General features: G+C 45.2%; 1 protein-coding gene across 6 annotated transcripts in view; it reads left to right on the forward strand.

Moving 5' to 3' along the window:
- PRKCE (protein kinase C epsilon) overlaps positions 1 to 20866 on the forward strand; it is a 516689-nt gene that overhangs the window by 200424 nt on the left and 295399 nt on the right. For 5 of the 6 annotated variants that reach the window (XM_082746981.1, XM_082746980.1, XM_082746978.1 and 2 more), the window contains one exon: positions 17469 to 17532. In XM_082746981.1, coding sequence (XP_082603107.1) covers positions 17469 to 17532 — 64 coding nt within the window. Of the gene's footprint in view, positions 1 to 14463; positions 14738 to 17468; positions 17533 to 20866 lie in introns of those variants that run through there. The other variant, XM_082746982.1, reaches the window with a different exon arrangement.

A 20866-nucleotide genomic window follows, 5' to 3' on the forward strand; every position in this document is an offset into this window, starting at 1 on the left:
GGGGCGGTGATGAGGGCCCGAATGGACAACAGTGGCTTGTGATTACTCATCTCTTTGTCCCCAGCAGGGTATTGGGTTGAATCCGTTGGGTCAGGAGGTAGAAGGGTCTGAGTTAAATTCGGCACCCTGCTCTCCAGTTGAGGTCTTTAAGAAAACCTAGGTTTGGCCACGGAACACGGATCCACCTGGGATAGTGAAGTTGAGGACTTCCTCCCTCCATCCCTCTCTGCTTCCTTTCTCCTTCTCTTCCCCCTCTTCTTTTTGTCTTAGGGAGAATTTCAAACCCGTACAGAAGTGGACCAAGAAGAATAATGGGCCACCCCTACATCTACCACCTAGTTTCTTTCTTTTTTATTTTTCTTTAAAGATTTTATTTATTGGTTTGACAGAGAGATCACAAGTAAGCAGAGAGGCAGGCAGAGAGAGAGGGGGAAGCAGGCTCCCTGCTGAGCAGAGGGCCTGATGCAGGGCTCCATCCCAGGACCCTGAGACTATGACCTAAGCCAAAGGCAGGTGCTTAACCCACTGAGCCACCCAGGTGCCCCTACCATCCAGTTTCAACACTTATCTTGACCGATTACCACTTTTCTATTTGTTGTGTGTTGCTCAGCTGTTTCTGAATAAAGGAGCTCCTGGAATTTTTTAATTAATCTTTCTTTCTTTCTTTCTTTCTTTCTTTCTTTCTTTTTTAAGATTGATTGATTGATTTGAGAGAGAGAGAGAGAGAGACACGAGTGGTGGGGAGGGGCGGCAGGAGAGAGTCTTCCAGCAGACTTCCTTCTGAGCACAGAGCATGATGTGGGGCTCGGTCTCACCACCCCAAGATCATGACCTGAGCTGAAACCAACACTCAGATGCTCAACCAACTGAGCCACCCAGGCGCCCCAACCCAGAATTTCTAATAGAGATTTCTTGTCCCTTCTGTCTTAGAAGGTAAATGGGCCAACAATTTAGGCTGATAATGGAGGTCTTCTGAGCCTAGAAATCTGTGGATGGGGAGTTGGGTAGTGGGGCCTGGGAAGACAGCAGAGCCTGGGTCCATTTGGGGGCTAAATGGATTCGTGAGTAGGAGTACCTTTTCATTTTTATTTGTAATTGTTTCCATGGCTACTCCTCTTCAGCAAATCTGCCCCCTCCAGAGAACGTTTAATCCCAGAGTAATGGTGTGCCTAATAGCAACCATGTCAGCAACAGCTTCCCTGGCCTGGGTTCCAAATCCTCTCACCTTCTCTGTTTTGCCTTAGAGCTGCCCCTGCTTGGCAGCCCCAGGGGACATCTTGGGTCGGGGCTGAGAGCCCACCTCTCGCTGTAGTGTTTTCCTGCCACAGGTCCAGGACTCGGGGTGCCCTGCTACACCCCTGCCACTGTGTCCTGACAGAAGTTTGGAGTTTGGGTGTTCAGTGGTGAAAGGAGGGACACTCAATCTGTTAGAGCAACAGCAGCAGGCGGACAGCCTTCCCAGAAACAGGAAATGCCTTGATGCTAACTACAAGCTTTATTTCTGGTTTTCTACATTTTTTCCCCCTCATCACACAAACCCCACCTTACGACAAGTGCAGCGTGTAGTTCAGCAGTGCATGAAGTCAGTGTTTAACAGGCTTAACAAAAACTGTGAGAGAGAGAGAGAGAGAGTTGTTTTTTGTTTTTTTGGTTTTTGCCATCTCTTTTGAAGACACAGAGAAAGCTAAGAAAACCAAGGCTTTTATAAGCCACACATCTGTGATGAGTGCTTGGTGTATGCTTGGTGGTGGTGGTTTAGAGGGAAAAAGGAGGGTAGTCAAAGTTGACTCCACCCAGGGTACTGGAGGTCAGGTCTCTGTGTGAGGATCTTTCCAGACGTCTGGGCAGTTCCCTCCTCTTGCCAGTCTCTCTGTGTTGGAGGGCCCCTGGGATCAATTCTCATCCCTCCAGTGTCATGGCTCAAACTACAGGTCCACACCCCTAACCAAAACCCTTAGGGCCAGATTTGTTTAGGGGAAATTTTTTTTTTTTTTTTCTGATTCTAGGAGTTTCCTAAAGTATATATGCTATGTATTACCCAACACCCCTAGCAGACTCTAGGGCAGCATTTCCTGATTGAACAACACACATGTATAAACATTCATACTAAATGGAGTAAGTAGAACAATAAATAGCCTTGTGTTAACCTGGGCCAGGGGTTTGTTAAATGACGTTGGCCCAAACTTCATAAAAAGCTGAATTTTTAGAGCCTTTTGGAATTCAGGGTTGTGGGTCAGGGCTTGTGGATCTGTACCACTACTGCTAGTGACTCCCAAATTCTGACCATAAGCCTAGGCCTTTCCCTGCGTGTCTCCAGTTGTCCTTGGCCAGGAGACCTGTCTCCTGCCCAGCCTGTCCAAACCCGCCTGCCAGCACCGTCCTGCTCCAATCAGTCTCCTGCTCAGCTGACGGCAGCTCCATGTTTGCCCAGATAGCTCCACATTATCCTTGAGCCCTCTTTTTATCTCCCACCCGGCATGCAGTCTGTCAGCAATCCGCTTGGCCCTGCTGTGAGAATATCCCGGAATCTGGCCACTTTTCATCCCTACTGCTACCATCCCTTCTGGTGACCATCGTCTCCCACTTGGATGAGGATGATAGCTCCCTAAGCCACCCTCTCGCCTCCTTGTCGATGCCTAAGGCTTGTTCTCCACCCAGCAGCCAGAGTGACCCTCCCAAGTCTGCTCTGCTCAGACTCTCCCCTGGTGGCCCATCTTGCTGGGAGCCGAAGCCCACGGACTCGCGGTGCCCCATCTCTCTTACCTCATCAGCTCCAGCTGCCCTCTGGTTCCTTCAGGTATCAGAAAGATCTTCCTCAATGAATGAACACATAGTTTAACATGTCTGTTAACCCAAAACCACACTTCGAAAACTGCCTTTCTACAACCAAGGCATGAGATATTCTGAAGGAAAACCATCAAAAGCTTCAACACGTTAGAAAGGATCTATCAACCCAAACCAGGTTCCAGTTACACACACTCTGAGCAATAAACAAAGCTTGACTACTTTGAAGATAGAATTGAATGTTTTAAACCTTATTTTTCTTTGATAACTTCAAAAGGCTGAGAGTCTTTTTTTTATGATTAGATAGTGGTTTATATCTTCTGTTTATTTCAAATCGTCCCATTAATTAATCAGTGATTGTAGATAGCCCAGACTGTCCTTACAAAGTAGATTTGCATTCTTAAAATTTATCTCATCTGGTCTGCAGCATAATATACATGAGATAGAACTCTTTTCTCTGGTTGTCCAAAATATATGAAAATCTAATATCCAGGATAGAAAACTGTGAATTAAGGAACTATTCTGACATTTAGAGCTTGAACAGACAATTTTCAGACGCCCTTTGCTGTGTGCTTTAGGAAATACCCTTCTAGTTCAGATATTGATGTGGGCTTCTATACATATATGTCTAATTTGTATGTCCAGCTGCATGAATCTGTTCATCTTACAAGGTCTGGGATTTCATTAAAGTGTAGAAAATTAGAACAGAATGTATGAAGAGAATTGTTCATTTTCAGAGATGAGATACTCTGTGCTTTCATATGTCATTTGTAAGTGTAAACTTAAATATCCATTTATTTATAGGAAAAGAAATCCAACTTAACATTCATAATACTCATTAGAGTACATGTTAAGACAGGCTGTATCCCAGAAAACTGGAAATTACACCAAACTTATTTACATCTTCTTCACCTTTTTGATTGAAATCTAGAAATTTTAAAAATTTGATGTTTTTCTTCACAATTCAGTAGAGTCAACTGATAAGTATCCAATGGAGGAAAAATTTTGACTGATTATGACATGCCTCATAAATTCTGTTTCTCTTTTTGCTTGATTTCTGTAGCAGCAGCATTTTTTATTTTAATTTTTTTTTTCTGTTTCCCAGAATGTTGAAGACAAATGGAATATATTTGGAATATATTTCAAAGAATCTCTGCCGAAACAAGATGGCAACACAGCCTAGCTAGGTGATAGGTACTGTGTGGGCACGTCATAGCAAAAATGTTTGCTTGTTACCTGATGGACAAAGTCTATGTTGTTATGAAAGTCAGTTATATGAAAGGTAGTTTGAAGGCAACAGTGGGTAAGATATAAAAATGTAGGCCTCATCACCCCCCAGAAACAGGAATACCATCATGTAGAGAAAGAGGTTTGATCAAAGAAAAGGACTTTTAGTCTAGTGTGTTCCATTTAGTTGCGCCGTGGAAGGTTTTCCTTAATATGTTTAAATTGTATCTAATTAAGAATATGCCTGGTTGAGGGGTGCCTGGTCAGTTGGTTAAGCATCTGATTGTTGATCTCCACTCAGGTCATGATCACAGGGTCATGAGACGGAGCGCTGTGTTGGGCTCTGCACTGGGCATGGAGCCTGCTTAAGATTCTCTCTCTCCCTCTCCTAGCTTGTTCTTTCTCTCTCTCTCTCTCAGAAAGAAAGAAATATAATATGTCTAGTTGATTAGGACTGAGTAGTGCTATTACTCTTTGACCAGAAAATTACACTTTTAAAATAATATGTAAATTTCAAATAGTGTGTCTCTTTTTTTTTTTAAAGACTTTTATTTATTTATTTCACAGAAAGAGATCACAAGTAGGCAGAGAGGCAGGCATAGAGAGAAGGGGAAGCAGGCACCCTGCTGAGCAGAGAGCCCAATGCAGGGCTTGATCCCAGGACCCTGAGATTATGACCTGAGCTGAAAGCAGAGGCCCAACCCACTGAGCCACCCGGGTGCCCAGTGTGTCTCATTTTTAACTTGCACTTTAGCTCTAGACTGAAAATCAAGATAACTAAGTTTTTTCCTTTCCCTCTTTTTTGGCTGTGGGTGATTTACTCAGATGTCTGGATAGATTGCTTAACCTCACTGTGCCTCAATTTCCTTACCTGTAAATGGCATAATGTTCTTCAAGCAACAACAAATTTACTGTTTGACTTTTTTTGTCATAAAAGTTATAGTGGGACATAGAAAAAAAACAAAATGCTTAAATAAGTATAGATATGCACAAAGAAAAAAACACACATTATTCTACTCTCCCCTGGATAATCTTTTTTCCCCCTTTGTGTATGTACCAAACCACACACATTTTGTTTTTGTTTTACAAAGTTGTACCATAGAATACATATTCCTTTATCATCTCATTTTCCTTTCACTTAATACCATATTTTGCATATCTTTTCATGTCATTAAATATAATTGAGCAAGATCTTTTTTCATGATGGCATGATATCTAATGATTGAATATGCCACAATTTATTTAAATAGTTTGCTATTGTTAAACAATTAGTTTCTAATTTTACCCTCTTAAAAAATGCTGTAATGATCATCCTTGTTGTTAAATTGTTTTGCACATGTGTGATTTGGGATAAATTCCCAGAAGTGGAATTGCTAGGTTGAAGGATTTTTGTTACATAATGCCAAACCCCTCTCTACAAATTTTGTGCCAGTTTACACTTCATCAGCAGTGTATAAGAATGTCTGTTTTTCCTCTACTCTTACCAGCACTGGATTGTATAATTTAAGATGATATTTTTGTTTTTAGATTTTTCATTCAAGCTAGTTTTGAAGCAAATTTGCCTCCTCAAGACCCTGTCTAAATAGTAGACAAATAAAAAAGTGGAGGGATAAAATTCTATAACACCTAGGTAAGCAGAAAGAAGCTTCATCAAACTATTTCAGTGACTTTCTGGGGAAGAAAGTAGAGGACAAAGAGTGGCAGTTGATGGAACAGAATAGCGGTACTGAGGGACCACAGCCTAGAACAGGTACCGGCGGGGCTGGAGCCTCACCTGGAGCCAGGCCTTTGGTAGAACCTAAATGGGGCTCCCAGTCTGGAGACTGTAGTTCCCCCGGGGGAAAGACGTGAGAGGTACAGCTGCAAACATGTGACCATCTAAAGGCCTATATGTGGAACGACTCTCACTACAGAAGGACCTGGAGCCAGATTCTGACTCACAGGGTAAAAAACTGGATGGTTCTTTGAAAGGCTCATGGTATATTACTTTGGGGGAGAACTGGCGAAGTTGGTGTGGGGTCCCCTCCTGTAATGGCTAGCTCCCACTCTCTCACCCCAAGACAGTTGGACTGGTATCCACAGAAATATGTTGCATCTGTAAACCTAAATAAGCAAATAAATCAAGCAAATTTTTTAAAAGGATGCTATGAGAAAGGAGAAAAGAGGAAGGTATTTCTGGAAACACAGTAAATTATTGTTAGAAATAAAAGTTCATTGAAGAGTTGTGAGATAAAGCCCAGGAAATCTAGAATATGGACTAAGAAGATAAAAGCAAAGGAAATATGGATAACGCATAGCAAGAGACATAGGGACCAATCCTATAGGTCCAACATCTGAATACTAGGTGTTTCATAGAGAAAATGAGGAGGCCAACTGCCAAGAACAAAACAGAAGAGCCTCTTCCACAAGTTGAGTTTCAGCACAATGAATCAGAAAAGGGTAGCCTGAGACATCACTGTGAGTGTTCACTGCACTAAGATAAAAAAGGTCCTAGAATTTCCAAAGAGTGAAAACAAAGCAAACTCACCTACTAAAAAAACAGTGACATGCACTCTACTGGCAATATTTATGTTAGAAAAGTTCTGATAATGATTTGTTTTTCACTTAGAATTCTATATCCAGCCAAACTACCCGTCATGTGTGAGGACAGGCATGTCTTAGCTGGCTTTCTAGGCACTCTTAATCGATATTTCAATGAGTACTTTATTGGTAAAAGCAAAGGAATAACTCAGAACAAAGAAGATGATGGATTCCAGAAATGGCAGCTACTTCCAGCGGATCAGTATAATGAAGCCACAGCACTACAGCTGTGCAGTAGACCAGAGAGTAGCCAGTCTGTTAGGAAGGAGGACAGTGGAAGTTTCTAGAAGGGCAAACCCTAAGAGAAAAGGGCCCTGGGAAAACTTGATCTGAGAAACTCAACACAGGGGGAAAAAAATCCATTTAAATCTGATACTAGCTATAGTTTCCATTGAGTGGCACATGGGTTGTCACATTGGACCCACAGAAAGGAAAGGATATGTAATGCCATTTAAAAGTTAGAATAGGGATGCCTGGGTGGCTCAGTTGGTTGGACGACTGCCTTCGGCTCAGGTCATGATCCCGGGGTCCCGGGATCGAGTCCCGCATCGGGCTCCCAGCTCCACGGGGAGTCTGCTTCTCTCTCTGACCTTCTCCTCACTCATGCTCTCTCTCACTGTCTCTCTCTCAAATAAATAAATAAATAAAAGTTAGAGTAAATAAACACTCTCAATTTGTTTTCAGATTTTTGAAACAACATATGTGGAAAACATGGAACTCAGTTACAATCAGAGAACAGAACATCAGTGTTCTAACACATTGGTGGTCTAACAGGGAAGACACAGAGGTGGGGATGGGGCTGGATGGGAGAGAGGTGTCTGAGGATGGAGAGGACTGGAAACACTAAGGTCCTTTAGTTATAATGTGGAGGGTCAAGGAATACTGTCTCTAATTGGTGAAACAAGAAATTGACATTTTGGATTGCTCTTTTGCAGTTGCAGAGCATAGAGAAGGAACTGAGAACTGAGATGTATATTTTGTGGAGGGGGAAAGTGGAGGGAGGTGGTGAGTGCACTAAATCCTCATTGATTAGAGCAGCAAGGCAAAACAGAATATCTAAAATAAGAAATCAGGAAATGGAGGTACAAGCATTTTATTTAGGGACATGACTGTGACCACTAGCAAAGCCCAAATAGAAATTGTTAAAATTGGCTCCCCCTGGGGAATAATGGGGCAGGGGACTATCGCTTCTTATTATAAGTTCACATGCAGTTTTTTTATTTTTTAAAACTGAGCATATCATGATACCTAATTTTGTTTATATTTTAATAAACAAATAACACAAAAATACATAGCCCCAAAGCAACTTTGGTTCATTTGATAGAGAAAAGAACATTTTAAAAAATCTTACTCTTTCATGTGTATTTCTTTGCTTATTTTAACTATGTGATTTCCAAGTGTCTTATGACTCTTAAATTTCTTGCTTCTGGCATTTTAATAAAATACAACAGGAGCATGGGGTCCAGAGTTGCAGAGCCCTGCTTTAATCCAGCTTTCTGATCCTCAAGCTGTGAGAATGTGGGTAGGTTACTTAAACCCGTCAGCCTCAGTTTCTCATCCCTAAAACAGTTAAGAATAAGGATATTGCGGGGCACCTGGGTGGCTCAGTTGTTGAGCCTCTGCCTTTGGCTCAGGTCACGATCCCAGTGTCCTGGGATCGAGCCCCGAATCGGGCTCGCTGCTCAGCGAGGAGACTGCTTCTTCCTCTCCCACTCCCCCTGCTTGTGTTCCCTCTCTTGCTGTGACTCTCTCTGTCAAATGAATAAATAAAATCTTATTTAAAAAAAAGAATAAGGATATTGCCTCACACAGATAACGTGTGGAAAGTGCTCAGTAAAGGGTGTTTATTAGGGTTGTGATTATTCTTATGAACAAAACAGTCTCTCTTGAGGAGCTTGAAAGTGATGAATAACAATGGTATGTCTAGGATTTTGAAGGGAGTCCAGAACTGAACATCCACCGGTCAAAGGTTCTGCTGGGTTATCATGTTAAAGAGAGAAGTTCGAAGACGATTTTCTTATTGCCCTATCCTGGGTTCTTTAGCTTGTCTTTGTTCTACATGGATCCATTCAGTTTCACTTGGAGCCTCTAGTGATTCCCTGCTTGTTTCCAGCCCTGGAGTAAGTACTTGACGAAGCCCCCCATGGAGCACTTGGCTCGCAGTCTGGGCAGGAAGTAACAATACTGGCCCAACACCTTACGTTTATAGGCTGCTAGCTGTGTGCCAGGCACAGTTCCAAGTGCTACTCCGTGTCATTTGATTCTCCCCACACCATGATCAGGTGCCACTGAGGTTCTCAATTTATAGATGAGGAAAGTGAAGCAAGGGCCATGCAGCTTGTAACAGGCCAAGCCTGGATTTGAACCTGGGGGGGCCAACTTTAGAGCCCCTTTCTCTTAATCCCTATAATGTACTGGGTTAGTGTAACAAATGGGAAATGTAGGATACAACATATACGTACGAATACACCCAAAGAGAGAGAGCATTGCAAAGCCAAATGTAAAATGCAGAGTGCTGACTGGCGGTGGGATAGTTTTTGCTTCAGAACACTGCGGGTAGGTGCCTGCATTTCCTGCTGCTTGCACGCTTCATCTACTCTTGGGATAAGAGTCATGCGGTGCTGTTTCCCTGAAGGGAAGCTGGGAAATCTGTACTGTTCCTGCATGAAGCTTTGTAAACCATTCCACATTTTTTTTTTAAGTTTTTTTTTTTTTTTTTTTTTTTGACAGATAGAGATCACAAGTAGGTAGAAAGGCAGGCAGAGAAAGAGAGGAAGGGAAGCAGGATCCCCGCCGAGCAGAGAACCCGACGCGGGGCTCGATCCCAAGACCCCGAGACCATGACCTGAGCCGAAGGCAGAGGCTTAACCCACTGAGCCACCAGGTGCCCCGATTCCACACTTTTGATAATAGGTTTGGTACCTTTGGATATTTTCTCAGTGCTGGAGAGAGAGCCTTTGTGGACACACAGATGTATTTGTTTTCAGCCACCTCTGTCTTCAGAGGGAGCCAGCTCTCTGGGTCTGTTTCTGAGCCTGCTGAAAAGAGAAAGCAGGGGGTCCCCTGGGTGGCTCAGTCAGTTATGCATCTGCCTTCAGCTCAGGTCATGATCTTAAGGTCCTACAGAGAGTCTGCTTGTCCCTCCCTCTCCCTCTGCCCCTCCCCTCTGCCTCCCCCTTCAAATAAATAAGTAAAATAACATAAAAAGAGGAAGCAGTTACTAACTTGAGTTGACTCCATTTGTGGCCTTGGGGGGCTGGAATCTGTAACACAGGCCTTTAGTCCAGTCAATAGTACTTTCTTTCACGTGGAGATGATGGCCACTGCTCTATTGGGCCCCACGACCTGGCCACAGGGGATGGGAGAGCAATCTGTTAGCCACTTTTGAGGGGTGTTTCTTTAAGATGCATCTGGTAACCGAAGCAAGCTGCCCTCGGGGGGATTGGAGGTTAGAAATAACTGGAGAAAAAGGTATAGACTTCAATTTTGTAGCAAGATAACACAAGAACATGATTCAAAAAAATCAGAGTGTTCAAAGAGCTTAAGTGAAGAATCAGCCTTTTTCCCGTTTTCTGGTCCCCCCATCCTGTTGTTTCCGTATCTGGAGGCAACCCGTTTCCTGTTGATTAAGACTTCTTCTTGGGCACCTGGATGGCTTAGTGGGTTAAAGCCTCTGCCTTTGGCTCAGGTCATGATTCCAGGGTCCTGGGATTGAGCCCCACATTGGGCTCTCTGCTCAGCAGGGAGCCTGCTTCCTCCTCTTTCTCTGCCCGCCTCTCTGCCTACTTGTGATCTCTGTCTATCAAATAAATAAATAAAGTCTTTAAAAAAAAAAAAAAAGACTTCTGGAGATCGTCTGTGTGGAGAGAGTGTGAGTGGGGGGGTGGGGGTGTATTCACGCAGGAGCCTCAAGTAACAAACACATTGCACCTTGCTTCCCCCACCCCCGACTTAATGTATCCCAGAGATCACTTCCTATCAGTCAGTACATTTCGATCTTTCCATTCTTTTTTTAGGGCTTGCCTAGCGATGTACTACGTGATGTACCATGATTTATTTAAGCAGCTCCCTCTCTGTGGATATTTAGGTCCTGAAGGTCACTAAAAGGTCCTCTAGAGCATTTGGTCTAATTGTCTTGAGATACATGCACACGCAGACAGATTTAAAGAAACCAGCAGGCTCTCAACCCTACATTTTGGATGTGTTTTTCTTGCTATTATTGTATTTTGATCACAGAAGACAGAAGAAGGTGGCTGTGCCTGTGAGTGTGTTTTGCACACGTGGGTGGATGTGTGAATGTGTGTGCCTACACAGGTAGGTGTACATTATGTTGTGTGACAGATGTACTCGAAAAACTCTGAATGAACCCTTTTATTTTTAAAACTGGAATTTGAAATTTTAAATGCCCCGAGGGTGGGAAGATGATTTGTTATTAAAGGAAACTTGTAGAGGAATCCTTCTGTGAAATGAAATGATGGCTTCTTTTTTCCCTTGTAAAAAACTACTTCATTGAGGTATAATTTACATACAATAAAGTGCATTCATTTGAAGTGTTTGGGCTTGACAGAATTTGACAAAGGTTCTGTTTGAACCACCTCGGTGAAGACACAGAAAAGCTCCCCCAGGCCAAAGACCGCCCTACTTGCCTCTTTGCGTTTACCTCCTCAGCCCCAGGAGACCTCGAAAATGCTCTTTGTCACTCTGGATTGGTTTTGCCTGTTCTAGAACATCACAGAAGTGGAATCGCACCTTATAGACTGTTACGTTTGGCTCCTTTCTCATAGCATCCGTCTTGTTGCAGGTATCAGTGGTTCGTTCTTTATGGCTAAGCACAATTCTGTCATAGGCCGGCAGCATGGTTTGCTTTTTCCTTTACCTATTGTGAGGCACTTGGGTTGTTTCCAACGTTTAGCCGTTCTGAATGAAGCTGCTCGAACAGTTGTGTACAAGTTGCTGGCTTCCCAAGTGAATCATCTCCATAATTCAGTTGTGCGGACTCGGTTGAAAGTCGGGCCATTCATCCTTTGAGCCCACATGTACAATGTGTATTAAATCCCTCCTGGGTGCCGGTCAGGCAGGATTGTGCCCTGCAGAGATGTACTCTAGAGCCTGCGTCCTGTCTTTGCACTGCCGCGGAAGGGGAGAGAGAGGCAATCCTCTTCTCGCCTTACTTTGTGAAAGCAAGTGCTGTGGGACAACTTGAAATATTTAACTACCTGGGGACCCTCTGCTTTCAAACTGTGCACCCTACCAACAGGGCTAGTAGCAAACTCCTCCTCAAATGAAGTCTTTAATCAGCTGCTAGCTTCAGAAATCAGCACCCAAGACTTGGCCAGCACCGTGCCTCATCGTTCTGGGTTTAGTAAGCAGGGGTGGGGAGGCTGTCTGCTGCATGAAGTTCTCTTGCTCCGTCTGGCGAGCCTTTTTCATGCCGGGCACCTCTGGGGACTGCAGTGTGACCGTGGTTCCTCCAGGGGACGATGGCTAGCAAAAAGGGGTGTGGAGGACTTGAGAATTGGTACTCCTGCTTTGGAAAGAAACCCTGGAGTTTCTCTCCTGATGCCTCCCCCTCCACCTCCTTCTTCCTCGCTCCCCTCCCCTGCTCTAGTCAATTACCTAGGGCTTAATTGGTGCAAGACAGGCAGTGCAAGCCTTTCTCCGACCTCATCCTTTCTGGATTTATCCTCTGACCCACTCCGTACCTCTAGCTTCTTTCTAGCCCTTGGGCGCCTGACAACAGAGGGGAAAGGAAGTGAAACTCAAATTGGGCATGTGTGACCTTTGTGGGCTCTTCCAAGGGGAGGTTTATCTAGAGGGCTCTGGTGGAAGTTGAGCCTATGGTGGGAAGGAAGCTTGGCTGTGAGTTTCTTAACCTCCTTTGCCTCGAGCTTGATCACCCCTGAAACACAGGAGCGCAGATATCTGCATGTCCCGGTGGCGCAGCATCACTGGGATTTCCCACTAGACAGGTGAGGTGTGGAGGAGGACTGTTGACTGAGAGGCAGCAGGAACACACAGAGAGCCAGAGATGCTGGCATTGGATTGTCCTAGAAGGCTTCCCAAGCTGGTGAGGGCTTGAGAGATCAGAGCTCTGACAGACTCCTCTGTCCCGTGTGACCCAGGGAGCCCTGAGTGGGAATCTGGCTTAAAGTTCTTGGAGCTCCAGTTTTTCCATCTGAAAAGTAGGGAGCACTGCTGACCTCACAGGAGATGAAATGAGCTAACACAGACTAAACCCTGGGACCAGAGCCTGAGGTGTAGCAGGGGCTCAGACACTCAGTGGCCACCCTCTGCTTCTACTCCCCTCAGGAGCACCTCATGACCCTCTGATGACCAGGGCCATCGCCTGTTTTGCCCCTGGCTTCCCTATGGGCTGGGCATGAAACCCTCACCGCAGTGCTTTATTTGATATTCCCAACTCTGTAAAGTTGTCCTGGAATAACGTGGAATAATATCAGTTCAGGGATGGAAAATGTCTTTTTCTGTGGGGGAAAAGCTTGACAGAGTGGAAGGAACATGGGACTAAGTAGCACATTTGAAGACTTGGCTTTTTAGAAACAATGGCACCAGAAGTTAATGAAGGATTTTGTGCCCGGCATCACGCTGAGCACTTGACATAGATGATCTCACTTAACATCACCACAGCCCAAACATCACAGAGCCTGTTATTAGCTCCATTTCATGGAGAACCATTCTGAGGCTCAGAGAAGGTGGTCACTTGCTTTAGGCCACAGAGCCAGGAAGTTTACCCATTACCACCACATGCTGAGTATCTCCTGAGGCCCAAGTGCTCTGCGTGGGAGTCTCATAGAATTTTTACAACAATCCATTTCACAGACGAGGAGACTGAGGCCACACACGGCTCAGGGAATGTAAATGATTGCCAGAGCTGGGATTCAGTGCTACTCTGACTCTGAAGGGTGTGTTTGTCTTCCCCATTGTTCTACTGCCTTGCTCCTGGCCTACGCTGGAGGGGTAGCCAAAGACACTAAAGCTCTAAAGAACACAGAGAGATAACAGAGATAGTAGCTGGGAAGATTCATGGAGTAAAGGTAGGCGTTTCAAGGAGATTTGGTAAATAGGGTTGCATCTGGGATAATTTGGAGGGACCCTGAGTACAGGAGAAAGAGCTCAGACCCAACCCTGGGAATGGCTGGGGGGAGGAGGCCTGCTTTTATGTAGTGCCAGCCGCCTGCTGCTGAGGGCAATGGATGGTTGTGCAGGCCTGGGCACCTATATTGCTTCCTTATCCTTATCCTTATCGAATTTGAGGTTCGATTAATTTGACCATGAAATTGCACCCCCCTCTACCACATTTTGTACCTGATAAGCCTCCAGTCATCTGTGTTGAAGTCTGACCTCCCTACATGGATTCTCAGCACTTCCTCACTGGGCCGGCTGGGACTCCGCCAGCCCTCTGTGGCCATCTGCCCAGGCTGCAAAGCTCTTTGTTGCTTTTGGCAGGTTTAAAAGCTTAATTTCTATTTCTCTGTTTGGAAATGCAGTTCATCGGCATGGAGACAGCAGTGGGTGCTAAAATGGTTTCTGATGGCTATCTTGAACGTTAATATCCTAATACATTTTATCATCAATGACCTGTTCCCCCCTTGCCACAAGTTCTCACTCCCCTTTTGCAAAGAGAGGCTGGCCTTCAGAAAGGCCTCCCAGCCCATCTCATTCCTTTGCTCTCCGCCTCCCTGCTTTTCACAGATAGCATTGTACTTTGCCAATGAAGCCCATAGTCGTGGGAAATCTCTGAGTTGGAGGATATGAGAAATTGTTTCATTTAGCCGGCAGGGTTTAATAGAGATGATCTAATCTCTAAAAGGCATACATTATTTAAATTCCATGCTCTCGGACAAGAGGACCCCTGATATTTGTGGCAGGGACAGGATTTTGGTTTGGCTCTGTTCAGTGGAGCTGACTGTTGGTTTTCCTGTTTGTAATTTAGTGCGGGGGCTGGGTTATGCTTGTGGCAGTGGGAGGGGGAGGGGTTTCCTAGCAGTGAGGGTGCCGGAGAACATTTTCTTTAGACGGAAACTTAAAATCGCAGATTCTTGGGGTGGAAGGGATGGGGAGACGTGGAAAGTCATTGCATGGTATCATCACCGGCTTGCTATTGGGTTCCTATTGGGTCCCCACTAAGGTGAGTGGCCCCTAGGGGGCAAGCTGGGTGGCTCAGTCCATTAAGCAGCTGAATCTTGATTTTCACTCAGGTCATAATCTCAGGGTCCTGCGATCAAGCCCCGTGTGGGGCTCCATGCTGGGTGTGGAGCCTGCTTAGGATTCTGTCTCTCCCTCTTCTGGGAGGGCTCCTGGGTGGCTCAGTCGGTTAAGGAGATGACTCTTGATTTCCACTCAGGTCATGATCTCAGGGTCCTGCGATCAAGCCCCGTGTGGGCTCCATGCTGGGCATGGAACCTGCTTAGGATTCTATCTCTCCCTCTTCCTCTGTCCCTTGACTCCCCTCCCTTGTGCCTGCATATGCTCTCTCTCTCTCTCTAAAAAAAAAAAAAAAAAAAAAAAAGTCTCTCTTTCTCCCTCCTCCTTCCCCAAAGAACTCTGATTTCCCTCACTCCCTGCCCTGACAGACCACCTGCAATATCACTGAGGGGCTCTCTGTGAGGCGCTGAAGACCTCTGTTGACAGAACTAAAATTTTAAGAGAAATCTTACACACCCTCAATCACTGAAGACCAGGTCTGGAAATAAAGTGGGGCTCGTGAATATCTCAGGGAACCCGGACTGTGAGTGGCATGAGATGCCAGGAGGGACCTGGAGCATATCAGTCCCAAGGGAGTTTTTACCTCAGAGGGAGTATGTCAGGATCCTGAGAGAGCAACGTCTTGTTCCCCTCCCATGTCATTTGACTGTCATGTTAGTACAGATCACACGCCTGCCTGCCTTCCTGGGGATGGGGCCTTGGAGGGTCAAACGACCCAGAGTAGGCTCTCAGAGTTCTGAACATAAAGTCTCTTCCCCTCCCCAAAGGTTTGCTGGGTGTCTCCTAATAGACAGTGAGGTGAACACTAGGTATACAAATGTATTCTCATTGTCTCTGCCTCGCAGAGGAGACCGACATATGGACAATGTATTAGGAGCCAGGGTTCAGCTAGGCACATGTACCACAGGAGCACAAGGAAAGGGGTAATTAATTCTGTCTGAGAATATCTAGAACAGCTTTAGAGAGGAGGTGATCCTTGACCTCAACCTTGAATGAGAAGGAGGTATTCAGACTGACCCTTTCTCGGTAGTGCTTGCTGAATGTGTTCCTGCTCTTTGCTGGGGACAATGAAAACGATAAGGAGGGGTGGTGGTTCCTGCCCCAAGAAATCCACAGCTTGCCGGGGAGACAAGCCTGGCACATATGAGTCAATTACAGCTCTGCACAGACAGATGGGAGCGTGGAGGCGAGGATAGGCTACCCCAGGGTACTTGGTGATCTAGGGTTTCCAGAGTTACTACTCTCTCAGGGAGCACACAGTTTCTGGAAGCAGAGTTCCGACCTCACCAAAGATGTCAGCTCTAAGAGGCCCAGCCATTCTGACTTTTCCGATCAGCCTGGTTCTGTACAGAAGTAGCTAGTTGGATTTGGAGGCAGCCTGGCAGCAAGTGAGGGTGGGCGGAGAAGGTTGATGGTAAGAATGTAGTGGTGTTGGCTCACTCTTTGCAACCCTGGTAGGATCTGGGGTTTGCAAAATGTGCCAACACACAACCCGAGTACGGATGCCCCTCAGGGTCCTACGAGCACTGTGCACGTTCCCAGCCTTGGCTTATGCAATTTCTTCCACCTTAAGTGACTCCCTTTTCTTCTCTTCGTGAAGTCTTCCAAGGCCACTCTTCTACACTGATTTCAGACTTGCTGGATACTTGATCTGCGATCCTCACTTGTTCCTCATTAAGCTGGGGTCAGCATTGTTCTCTGTTTTTTATTTTTTTAAGATTTTATTTATTTATTTATTTGTCAGAGAGAGAATGAAAGAGTGTGCACACACATAAGCAGGCAGAGTGGCAGGCAGAGGACGAGAGAGGCAGGCTCCCTGCAGAGCAAGGAGCCCGATGAGGGACTCGATCCCAGGACCCTGCGATCATGGCCTGAGCTGAAGGCAGTGGCGTAACCGACTGTGCCATCCGGGCGTCCCTGTTCTCTGGTTTTTAACTCCCCCATGAGACTGTAGACACCTTCAGAGTGTGAATAGCATCACATGCTTTTCTTTCCTCCCCTTTTCTTTCCTCTGTGAGCAGTTTGTGTAGTCTAAGGAGCGTGGGTTTCTTTAGACAGTCTTATCATTGAAACTCAGCATTGCCACTTACCCTAAAACTTTGAGCTCAGCTTCCTTATCAGGAAAATGGCGTAACCCAGGGTTTCTCAACATTGACACTGTTGGCATTCTGGGGCTGGGTAACGAATGCTTCATGGTGGGGACCATCGTGTCTGCTGTAGGATACTTAGCAGAATCCCTAGCTTCCACCCATGGATGCCAGTGGCAGCCTTCCCTTTCCAGTCATGATGGTCGAAAACACTTCTAGATGGTTTTGTGTCCCAGAAAGGTTCCTGTAGGTTCCCATTGTCCATATGTCCATGTGTCAGGTGTCTCCTGTGCCAGGTTTCCCTTGCTGTTGAGAACCACTGGGATGACACTACCTATTGGGTCTGTATGAGACCTCCTTGTGCTGCTTCCAGAATATAGCAGACATTCCATAAATGCCCATTCACCTGCATTCCTGGTCCCCACCTGGCACCAGACACACTACAGGGGGATGAACTGAATGGAGCCGTGACTCTAGGGGCTAGCCATTTGGGGTAGAAAAGGCATGGAACTCTTCGGCTGCCCGCACAATGCACTAACCGAGCCACTGTCATTTTCTTAATTGCAGATTGATCTGGAACCAGAAGGAAGAGTGTATGTGATCATTGATCTGTCGGGGTCGTCGGGTGAAGGTAGGAGAATGTGACCTCTCCTCGTTGTTCTCTTCCATTGGCCCTTTGTCTTCGGGTGTCTCCCTTCCCTCCTCGGATGGGATGTATTACAGCGACATTTAATTAATTGGCACACTTAAAAGGAAAAGGTTATTTTGAAGATGCTTACGCCTGTGTACCAAAAGGGACCAGCCATCTGTTAACTTCAGTGGAGCAGAGGGAAGATTCTTGACTTATCAAGTGAGGCCAATAAAGCAGGCATTCTTGCATGGTAGTGTACAAGGCAGGCTTGGGTGGAGCGGCAGCCTCTCCCCGGAGGCTCGCATGGGGTATGTGTGAGTGTCATGGGAAGGAAGTAAAACCAGTTGGTCTAACGGTATTCAGAAATGAAACAAATAAGGTGTCCAATTTCAGAATCTTATTTTTTTGAACTTTTATAGAAGTGTTACTTCTTTTTACAGTTTCCCACGCAGGCAAAAGCCCTACTTTTAGAGAGAAATAATGGGATGAGGGAATGTCGGCTCCCCACTGGCCAATGAGACAGGGTGTAGATGTTGTCCACTGGTCAGATTTTCCTTCTTTCTTCTCCTTGTATCTTCTTCTCTCGATCCTGTCTTGGTGCACTTAACATCTTCAAAGGCTTGACGGGCAGTGAGGACTGAACAGTCAGAAGGGGAGGGGATTCTGGACAGTAAAACCTTGTCCACACAGAAGAGGGAGATGGTGGCAGATGTGGGCTCTAGGGAGGCTGGGAATTAGGATGGAGATTTAGTGGGGACCATCTTTCTCTGTATGCAGGAGGACAGGAAAATTGGCTTTAATGTCATGGCAGACAGATGGGAAGACCAAGCCTGGTTCCTTTTGGCAATGAGAAAAAATGGTTGTTAGGGGCTGTGGCAGTCTTTAGGGAAAGACAGTCAGCTCCCTAAGCTCCTGGTTGGAAGACTGGGGCCTTTTCCCTCATCTCTTCTAAATGCTGGAGATCACAAGGACAGAGTCACAACACCACATGGTCTCCCCAGGGTTAGGGATGAAACTCTAGTCTACATTTCAGTAACAGGAGGAGAGATTATGTCCACATATCAGAGGAGTGGGTCAAACCGTGTGCTTAACTGGGTGCCTGATGATTTTCATTTAGCTAATATATCACGCAATTCAATTTCAACAGGTGTTCAGAATAATTCAATAATTGTGTGTATATGGGGCTTATAATAGAATCCAGTTCTCTTTGAATAGATCTCAATTATTTGGCATAGGTTTAAAACTTTAAACATCCTTCCAAAATTGGTCTTGTACATTTTCTTCTCTTTATTGCAATTACGTTTTGACGTTTCCAGCTTTCTTTCTCTACCCTCAGCTCTGAGCAGCCCAGAATAGAATCTGTTGTAGAAGATTCGGGGATTTAGCAATATTTAGTATGAAATATTTAAGATGTGCCAAAGGGCCTAAAGGAAAATAAAATGAGCACCAGTGTACCCACCACCCTGATTAAGAAATAAAGCAGCCATTAAGGTGAAACCTTGCATTGCTTTTAACAAAGCATGCGATCCCAAATTCACCAGACTTGAAAGTATTACAGCAGCCTCCTGATTATAGATATTGGTGAAACATTCAATGAGCAGAATCAGTCCCCCTTTTTCCTTACATAATCTATATGCAACAGAATAATTAATTAAAAATGCATTTCCTGTGCCAAGATGCTGCGCAACCAATAGGAGGCTTGAATTATTTTTTTTTCTTTGAAAAGATTAACAACCTGGGAAATTACAGCGGACATCCTTTTTTACATTAGAGAGAAAGGATGTGGACGAATGAGTGAATAAATAAATCAGAAGCAATTGATTTTTTTCCTCTTTGCTTCTATGGCTTATTGCATGTGAATGGCCAAAGCAATTTTCACTGGGCTGAATTCTTAGTGTCCTTTTTTTTTTTTTTTTTAATCTCTTTCATCTAGAGAAAATAGAGTTTACTTCAGAAATGCTGACACACGCCAGACCCTGGAAAGTTCTAGCATGTGTTGCTCTGAAGAAAAGGAGAACTTTTTTGCCCTTTCTTTCTTACTCTTCCCTGATTTGGGATTCTTTCTCTGGATGGTGGGAAGGACTTGCAGCAACCTTTTCGAAGGAGCTGATCTTACTGGTTTCTGTTTGAGTTCTGTACATCAGTTTGCCCTGTCCTGCTGATCAGACTTTGAGGACTCCTGACGCAGGGGTTTTTGGAAGGGTTGGGAGGAGAGGAGAGGAGCCGAGGGTGAGTGAACACAATATTTGCTACCTGGACTGCGTGGGAAGGATCCAGTGCAAAACCCAGTTGTCCAGGCTAGACTGTGGAGATTCATAGATTCTTTACCTAAGTCCCTTTTTTTTAGTGAAAATACTTAACTCTGTATTCTGCAAAAGGGTGTGAAGAGAGTGGGAGTGAGGCAGGCTGATCCATTCACTCTGTCATTCTGCTGTCACGCATCCCTGCAGCTCCCCTGTCTCAAATGCTCCGGTCCCATCAATGGAAGAAAAGACATATATCATAGAAATCGCACACCCTTAGAAACGCAGCAAACAATGAGGAGCCCAGAGAAAGGTGTGAGCTAAAGATCCAGTTCCAAAATGGGCTAAAGGTTTCTTTTTCTTGCGAACACACTGTGGAATGCCTTGAACATTTGTGTCTGCTAGAGCTGGGGCTAATGTGATTTCTAGCTGTCTAATAAAATTCCACTGCTCGCTTGTCCTGTGCAGCTCACCATAATGGGATTTGACTGCTGTGTGCTTTTGCTAAACCAGGCAACCTAACCCCAGATGTAAGGGGTCAGGCTTGATGACAGCTAAGGCCATTTCCGGTCATGCAGTTTTGATCTCTGGTCGAATCTGAAGAGCAATCAGAGCTCAAGGCTGAAGGCTGGCTAATGTCTCTAGCAGGTAGAAGGGGTGGAAAGAAAAGGGCTCTATCTGACAGGTACTACACCAGGCGCCTTACCTACGTTACCCAAATAGCAAACCTTCCTGGAATGCTGGAGTGTGATCCTCCAGTCTTGGGTGCCTCTTAGTGTTTGCTTTTATCAGAAGCAATAGCCACGCGGTTTCCTGGTAAACGTGGCGCTCCAGGCTCACCAGATACTTAAGTCAGAGCATAATTCGCCCAGGTGACGGACGCATAAACAGCAATGTAATTCTCAAGCGTGTCAGCTGTTGTTTCCTGCAGCGCACATTAGTTAACATTTCTTCCTTTGTTGTGATGCAATTTGAACATTATTTTTATTCTTTTTTAATAACATGACAATGCACCATTATTTGGAGACTCCCAGAGGAGGGGCTGTCAGGGTCTGACCCAGGGATTTCTAAGCTCTTTTCCTGCCTTCCAT

This window comes from Mustela nivalis, assembly GCF_964662115.1.
Source record: "Mustela nivalis genome assembly, chromosome: 8".
Lineage (NCBI taxonomy): Eukaryota > Metazoa > Chordata > Mammalia > Carnivora > Mustelidae > Mustela > Mustela nivalis.